At 44.4% G+C, this 8,345-nt stretch overlaps 1 protein-coding gene across 2 annotated transcripts; it reads left to right on the forward strand.

Annotated features, from left to right (window-relative positions):
* The first annotated feature begins 1,703 nt into the window (after positions 1–1,703).
* On the forward strand, positions 1,704–6,037 carry DNAJC28 (DnaJ heat shock protein family (Hsp40) member C28). Of its 2 annotated transcripts, none has more exons than XM_036087495.2 (2): positions 1,704–2,206; positions 2,900–6,037. In XM_036087495.2, exon 2 carries the CDS (start codon positions 2,931–2,933, stop codon positions 4,089–4,091), a length of 1,161 nt encoding a protein of 386 aa, XP_035943388.1. In that variant the 5' UTR covers positions 1,704–2,206; positions 2,900–2,930; the 3' UTR covers positions 4,092–6,037. The 2 variants fall into 2 exon arrangements, with proteins under 2 accessions (XP_035943388.1, XP_035943389.1); XM_036087496.2 differs by having other exon boundaries at positions 1,704–1,990.
* Positions 6,038–8,345: the final 2,308 nt, after the last annotated feature.

Genomic DNA, 8,345 nt, shown 5'->3' on the forward strand with positions numbered 1-8,345 from the left:
AGGGAACATAAGCAGGGGGAGTGGGAGAGGGAGAAGCAGGCGTCCCGCGGTGCAAGGAGCTGGATGCGGGACTTGATCCCAGGACCCTGGGATCATGACCTGAGCCGCAGGCAAACGCTTAACGACTGAGCCACCTAGGCGCTCCAATAAATAAAATCTAAAAAAAAAAAAAAGCACATATATAGAGAAAGGGAGAGAATGGTAAAGCAAATGTGGCAACTCCTGGTAGATGAACCAATACAATACCCAGAAACTGGCTACCTCCACATTTCTTACACATGAGAAAAATAATTCCCCGAATCGGTTAGCTAGTTTGCATTTTGCAGCTGCAACTGTTCCTAATGGATTATTCAGCCAACTCCAATTCCACCTTCTACAAGTACAGAATCACGCTGTAAAACTGACACTCTGAAAGAGAGAAACAGAGTTCTAGTAACTTAACAAAAGGCACTTAACTACATGGTGCTGAAGTACAGTAACTTCTAAAGTGCAAAAATCAGAATGAGATTTGTGATGAGTGCTTTGTAAAACGCAAAGTGCTATACAAATACGAGTAGTTTTTAAAGCTGAGTTTATGCTTTTTTCCCCACTTCTATGCTGTGTTTAAGATGTTGGCCAGAAAAGTTAACGCTGTAGAAACACTATTTCGTTTCACACAGAACTCTTTATGTTCATTGCTGGCTTATAAGGAAATCCCTCTGCATCAGTATTTAGGTCTTTCTCTGTACAACTACATAGGAGGTAGCAAACTGTTATACTGTCTATAATTCAGAAGCTTAGGAAGGCCAGTACCTATTTCTGGCTCCTTTAAAGGAGGCATAGTCAAAATACACTGCTTAATGCTCCAGGCATTGCGTGAAGTGGCTTACATATCTTGTGTAATTCTCACAAAAATTCAGTGCATTTCATGCAATTGTTATTTCATCATATGTAAATGAGGAAGATAACTATATTTTATTTCATAGGGCTGTTGTAAGGATTAAGAGACTATACATAAAGCACTTAGCACAGTAGCTGGCAAAAAGTAAGTGCTAAATATACATTTACCATTTACTGGTACCCTTATTTTACTGATAGACACAGAGAAAAGCAATTTTCTGCCTTTTTCTATTTTTCTTTTTTAAAAAATTACCTCCCCGTTCAAGAGGGGGAAACAGGAAATCCCCATGACCGTGGCTGAGCTTAAAAGCCAGGAGACCCCTGTTTTGATTTGGAGCTCAACTGTCCTCACCCCCTACCTACCAACGCCTGGCTAAGCGAGCTGCTCAGCAAGTACTTGCTGAATTAACGAATTAATTCTAGCCTGGGTTAGCTAGATCTTTCTGGGTTGGGTAGAACTTTCAAGTCTCTTCGCTGGTGCCCCATCTGCAGACCCGGAAGAGGCTGTTCAGACCTGTTCGGGGAAACGACCTCGTCGTCCCTTCTCAAAAGCAGGTTACCGAGGGCCGTCGCCCCCGAACCACTGCGACTTCAAGGGTCCCAACCTACACTCACCACACTGCATTGGATTCTGCCCGCCCCCGTTGCAGGCCACCGCCACATTTCCGCCGCCCCCGCCTCCTTCCGGGAAGGCGCACGCGCACTGCGAAGGCCGCAGCGCGCCGCACTTCCCTGCGAAATACACCTCCCACAACCCCAATCGGCCGGACCACCCCCTCGGGGCAGGTGGGAGCGGGGGCGGAGCGGATCGCCCCGAGGCGGGGCGGAGCCTTCCGAATTGTCCTGCCTGTGTCCCCACGGTAGAGTTCGTTTTAGGCGAGGTTCTTGGGTTTCCTGTTAAAGTAGGACCTCTGTCCCGATTAGGTCCGATTCTGTCCTCCGTCCCCACTGTGGTCCCCTCAGGGCAAGCCGACAGATGGTTTAGTCCGGCGGAGACACGCCCCCTGGGCCGCAGGGAGACGGCAGAGAGCGAAGGGCAGACCGCGCACGCATGCGCAGAGGCGCAGCATGGGGGCGGGAGCCGCTAAGCCCCTTCCCCAAGGCTGTGGAGGTGAGTAGGGGACGGGGCGAGGCGTGTCCCGCGTCAGGACTGACCGCTGCCGCGCAATGGCCACCGTGGGCTCAGCCACCACCATCCCAACTCTAAAGCCGTTGACCCCAACTGTCCAGAACATTGGGGTCCCCAGGAGCTCAGTATTAGCGTTTGTACATCAAAGTCCCACTTGCACTTAAACCACTTCTGGCATTTCATCGCCATTATCTCGGTGTAAGTTGTCCTCTTCTGCTAAACCATGCGTTTTATTTTATTTTTTTTTAATAACGTGTCGGGAGGGCCCACCTTTCATCTTGGTTTTCTAGCACGTAGCAAACAGCTCCTTCTTGATAAGGTGGGGAGCTTCAAGTCTTTTGGACCCTTGATTCTATTCAATTTAGTGTCAGAGTAGGTACATACTTGCTCGTGTTCTCTGTTTCATGTGTGATAAGTCTCATGAGAAGACTCCTTGAGATGATGAAGACAGTATTACACTAAGATGGAGTGGAGGTGATGAAGTTTATAATCTGCTAGGGATACAGAGAATTAAGCAAGACCTTATTGTGCCCTAAACCTGACCATTTTCCTTACACCTTGCTGTGTGACTGGGTTATGTTGGTTAACCTTCTGGGCCGACATTTTCTCTTAAAATGATAAGATTGGATTAGATCTCTAAGAACCTACCAGCTCTGAAATTCTGTGGTTGGTTAGTGAGGAGTAGAATCCAGATTATATCACAATATGTTAATACTAAGCAGCATCAACTTCCATTTTTCTGCTAACAAAAGTGAAGTATAGCTATAAGCATTTGGCAGCAGCATTAGAAAGAACTGCCCCTTATTGTACCTGTAATTTCCTTACTGCTGAAAATACGAGATTTGCTGATAATACAGCTTTCTTCACTCTGTATTTGTTGTCTGTTTGTAGACCATCTCTAGGAAGATATCTGGGTACAATTATGAACACAATGTATGTGACAATGGCTCAAATCTTAAGATCTCATCTGATAAATGTTTCAACGATATCTAATAGAGTGAAAATGCTCCCATATCTTGGTGTCATTAGAAATAGAATGATGTCAACTCATAAATCCAAAAAGAAGATGAGAGAATATTATAGGCTGCTAAGTCTGGATGAAGGATGCTCTGCAGATGATGTCAGGGAATCTTTCCGTAAGCTTGCCAAGCAATACCATCCAGACGGTGGCTCTAGTACTGCGGATTCTGCAACATTTATAAGGATCGAAGAAGCTTATAGGAAGGTGCTTTCTCACGTGCTAGAACAAACAAATGCACGACAGAATAAAGTTGAAGAAGCAGAGGAAGAAGAAGACAAATTCAAATATAAAACACCCCAACACCGGCATTATTTAAGTTTTGAAGGTATTGGTTTTGGAACTCCAAGTCAACGAGAGAAGCAATATAGGCAGTTTAGAGCAGACCGTGCAGCTGAGCAAGTGATGGAATATCAGAAGCAGAAACTACAAAGCCAGTATTTCGTCGATAGTTTGATTGTTAAAGATGTAAGACAGAGTAAAGAACAAAAGATAACTCAAGCTATAGAGCGTTTAGTAGAGGATCTCATTCAGGAATCAATGGCCAAAGGAGACTTTGACAATCTCAGTGGGAAGGGAAAACCTCTAAAAAAATTTTCTGGCTGTTCGTATATTGATCCCATGACTCACAACCTTAACAGAATATTGATAGATAATGGATACCAACCAGAATGGATCCTAATGCAAAAGGAAATAAAGGATACCATTGATCAACTCAGAGAGGCGATTTTAGTGTCAAGGAAAAAACTTGGGAATCCAATGACACCAACTGAACAGAAACAGTGGAGCCAAGTTTGTGAGCAGTTTCAAGAAGACATCAGAAAACTAAACAAGCGAATTAATGATTTTAATTTAATCGTTCCCCTCCTGACCAGGCAAAAAGTCCATTTTGATGCACAGAAAGAAATTGCCAGAGCCCAGGAAGTATATGAAAGCCTTATAAAAACAGAAGAAGTCACAGATAAAAACCCAGACAACACTGATGAGGGAGAAGGGGAGAAAACACCTGAAGTCAAGACAAGTTTTTTTAACTGGATGAATGTGTGGAAATTTATTAAAATATGACCACTTAAATATTCACAGTACTGCCTCAAACCATTTTCAGTTGTACTGACATCACACTTAGAAGCTGAGATTTATTGATGTAACACAAGAGTCTGAGAACTGGGAGTCTCTGTACTTTTTACAAAACTAATCACCTCTCCAGTGATGTGTGAGTGAGAAAGCTGTAAGAAACTGAGCCTGAGAAACATTCAACCAGCTTTGCTCTGAGGGTGTTGCAAGAAAAGAAGAGAACTCCTAGGAAAACAATTTAACCCATTCTGGAGTTTAAATGTCAGTCATGGGTAAAATGAGTTAGGACAAGGACTCAGACAGGATCATATAAAGGGTACTCCGAAAAGTCTTAGTGCAGTTTTCAGCTCTAATACCTCAAAAACAGTTGCTGATGCCATCTTCAAACATAGTTACTGAAACAAACAACAACAAAAAACCTTAGAAAGTATTATCAAAGTTCACAAAACTAAAGAAGAATATAGACTGTAGGCAAGCAAACCTTCACATGGTGAATGTTTCTTGCAAGGTTGCTGCATTTATACACCTGAGGTTATTAAAGCTTACAACTGTTCTAAGACTTTTAGGACACTCTATGTGGGTGGAAATGTTACGATCAGGAAATTAGCCCAATGGAGTTAATGCACTCTTCCTTTTTCATAGACTTTCTCTGTGGGTACTGAATAAAAATAAAACCAAACCAAAACGCACGAAATACCTGGGTTGTACTTTTTCCTGCCTAACTTCATTATCTTGGCTGTAGAAATCCATCAGCTGGGTGCCTGGGTGGCTCAGTTGGTTAAGCGACTGCCTTCGGCTCAGGTCATGATCCTGGAGTCCCGGGATCGAGTCCCACATCAGGCTCCCTGCTCGGCGGGGAGTCTGCTTCTCCCTCTGACCCTCCCCCCCCCATGCTCTCTCTCTCTCTCTCTCAAATAAATAAATCTTTAAAAAAAAAAAAAAGAAATCCATCAGCCAAGCTAGTTGATATAGCTGTTCTAGAAATAGACTCCAGTGGCCACTTTTAAAAGAGCTTGGGTGTATTCTCTGCCCTTTTGGAGGTAAAAGAAAAAAAAAACTCCTTGGGCTCAGTGGAAACTTAAGGTTTTACTTCTGGCTTCATCTCTAAGTTTACCTGAAGCCTCTCTGTGTCATGTTTCAGATTCCCCAGAGGCTTTTTCCATCTGAAAATCTCAGTGTAGGGATCCAATTTCTGATCTGAGGAACCCTTTCATAAATGAAAAGATGTCTGAATTTTGCGCCAGTTTGCACTTTTGGCAAATGACAAGAGATTGATATTCATGAGATTGTTGCGTTCCGTCCACTTTCAGAAAATCTAACTTTTTTAGGTTTGCGTAATTGCGTTAGCCACAGAATTGGGCAACTAGAAGAATAGAGTGGTCAAACGGAGCGGATCTGTTTCCTTATTGAACTCAGAGTTCTGGATTATGGATGTGGTTCAGAAGGGGCACTTGCCACTCTGATTTTGAAAGAACAAGTTATTTTGTAAAGTGCATGATGGTTAAGTAAAAACTACGTCTTCAAAGGAAATGTCAGGACTTTCTGCTTAGATGATGGGGTAATTAATTGGTATAATATGTCATTGTTTTACTGAATGAGTTATGTGCCTTCTCCAATTACGGCATTATTCTAAACAAAATTGTGAACAGTAGGTAATATAGCTACATAATAAGAACTATAGTTATAAAACATTTTAGAAGGCTAGGATTCTGTGAATCTTGTTAAGAGTGGGAATTAGAGGTGCGCCTGGGTGGTTCAGTCGGTTAAGCGTCTGCCTTCAGCTCAGGTCATGATCCCAGGGTCCTGGGATTGAGCCCCACATCAGGCTCCCTGCTCAGCGGGGAGCCTGCTTCTCCCTCTCCCTCTGCTGCTCCCCCTGCTTGTGTGTGCGCGCACTCTCTCTCAAATAAAATAAACAAAATCTTAAAAAAAAAAAATGGGAATTAGATGTATGACACCTAGTTGCATTGCAGCAACATAATACAAAGGAAACCATTTTGGGGCTCCTGGGTGGCTCAGTCAGTTGGGCGTCCACCTTCAGCTCAGGTCATGATCCTGGGGTCCTGGGATTAAGCCCCGCATTGGGCTCTCTGCTCAGTGGGGAGCCTGCTTCTCCCCCTCCCACTCCCCCTGCTTGTGCTCGCTCTCTCTCTCCCTGTCAAATAATTAAATAAATCTTTAAAAAAAAAATCAAAGGAAACCATTTTCAATATTGGATAACGGGAAGGTAAAGTTACCAGAAAGCACTAGTAAATCCTTAATTTCAGCACAGCATGCTTTATGTTTGTAAATGTTGTCTATATTAATAAGGTGAATAAAGTTCATTTGAATGATTATACAACGGTCCCTTGTTATATAAACAACTACTAAGAATAATAACCGTATTTTTGGCTGATCACCTGAATAAATACTTTTTCTCTTTTTGATTGATGATATAAAAACTGTGAACAGAGATTATTCCTGTGAAGAAGGCAATTTCACTAATGGAAAAACAGATTCACTAATTGAAGGAACTAAGTTTCAGGCCAGAGAAAAGATTTTGGCCGGTTGGTCAGCGTTTGTTGAATTGTGATCTGACGCTCCTCTCTCCTCTGAGGCAGCCTTGACCTTTTTCTGTTAGTGTTTCACCTTCTAACTTTGCCACCTGGATTTTCAGGTGTAGTAGTAGGGTCTGAACTCATTACTAGGCATGCATCAAACTCTGCCTGATTCCCAGCCTTGGATTTCAGGGCTCCTTTCTTCAGACTCTAGGATCAGGACCCTGGTCCAACACCCTGAGGACAGAACCTCAAAATCCCTGTGGCTTTTGGCTCCCAGCTGTATGAAATGGTTTTTGCTCTTGTTCTGTGTACCTGAGTCTGGTTTGGTACCTCCGGGCTCTAGTTTTCTGTTCCTTGATAGAACCATTGCAGTATTATTCCTTTTCTTCATCGAGCTACCAGGACAGAGCTCTGCTCTTGGGGGTGGGGAGCCTCCCAGAGATGGGAGTCCCTTGTAACCTTATCTATATGACCAGGACCTGCTACTTCCTGACGTACGTCCCTGCTGCCAACTGCCTGGGACTGCCATCACTGGGACCCAGCCATCATTTGGGACATACTTGGTACCTCTCAGGCACCCCTCACGCTGGTTTGCTTGTTCCTGGAAGTATTGCCTTTCCTTTTCGATGATGTTCTGTTCATTTGACATACATTTATCCAGGTCCTGAAAGGGAAGCTCCGTTCCACCATCTGGATGATCAGAAATCAGTAACTGAGGGAGAGGGGGCAAATGGACCCCTCAGCTCCAAATGTAACCCCCAGATACTCATTTTGCTTGGTATTATTGCTGCTGCCACCACCCTGCTTCCAGGGCAGGGGACACTGGCCTCCCTCTCCTCCCCTGGCCTAAGGGCAGACCCACAAATGTGGCATAATACTTCTTGCCCAGCTGAGACCAGACTGGAACTTCAAATTACAACTTGCCTCAAGGCTTGGGATGACATAAGCAAAGGGAAGACAGTCCCTGGGACAGGAGAACCTGGCCTGTGGCCCTCCCCAGTTTGTTTCTGAGCCCAGTCCCCAGCCTGCTGTAGAATGGCAGAGCCCACCACCCTCCCACCTCTGAGAGAATCCTCAGGTGCACTCAGTATGCCTCCACTCCCCCAAATCTAGATTTAGGAAACTAAAGACTAAGGAATTTTCTTTCCTGCTGAGACCAACTTCAGAGGTCTGGCTTCCTCTTTGAGGACCCACGTCTTCCCTAGATGATTGATGTATGGCCCTATCCCCCAGGACCCCTGTATGACAGGTCCTATCTGAGAGTCTCAACAGGACAGATATATCAAAGAAGCTTAACATTGTTATAAGAGAGACCTACTCCAAAAAGAGAAATAAAGTCTTTTTTTTTTTTTTAAGATTTTATTTATTTGACAGAGAGAGCACAAGCAGAGGGAGAGAGAGGGAGAAGCAGGCTCCCTGCTGAACAAGGAGCCCGATGTGGGACTCGATCCCAGGACCCTGGGATCATGACCCAGGCCGAAGGCAGCCGCTTAACCGACTAAGCCACCCAGGTGTCCCAAGAAATAAAGTCTTTAAAAAGACGGGGGAGGGGGCACCTAGGGTGGCTCAGTCAGTTAAGTGTCTGCCTTCGGCACAGGTCATGCTCTCAGGGTCCTGGGATCCAACCCGTGTTGGACTCTGTGCTCAGCGGGGAGTCTGCTTGTCCCTCTCCCTCTGCCGCTCACACTCTCTCTCTCAAATAAAT

This window comes from Halichoerus grypus, chromosome 1 (assembly GCF_964656455.1).
Source record: "Halichoerus grypus chromosome 1, mHalGry1.hap1.1, whole genome shotgun sequence".
NCBI lineage: Eukaryota > Metazoa > Chordata > Mammalia > Carnivora > Phocidae > Halichoerus > Halichoerus grypus.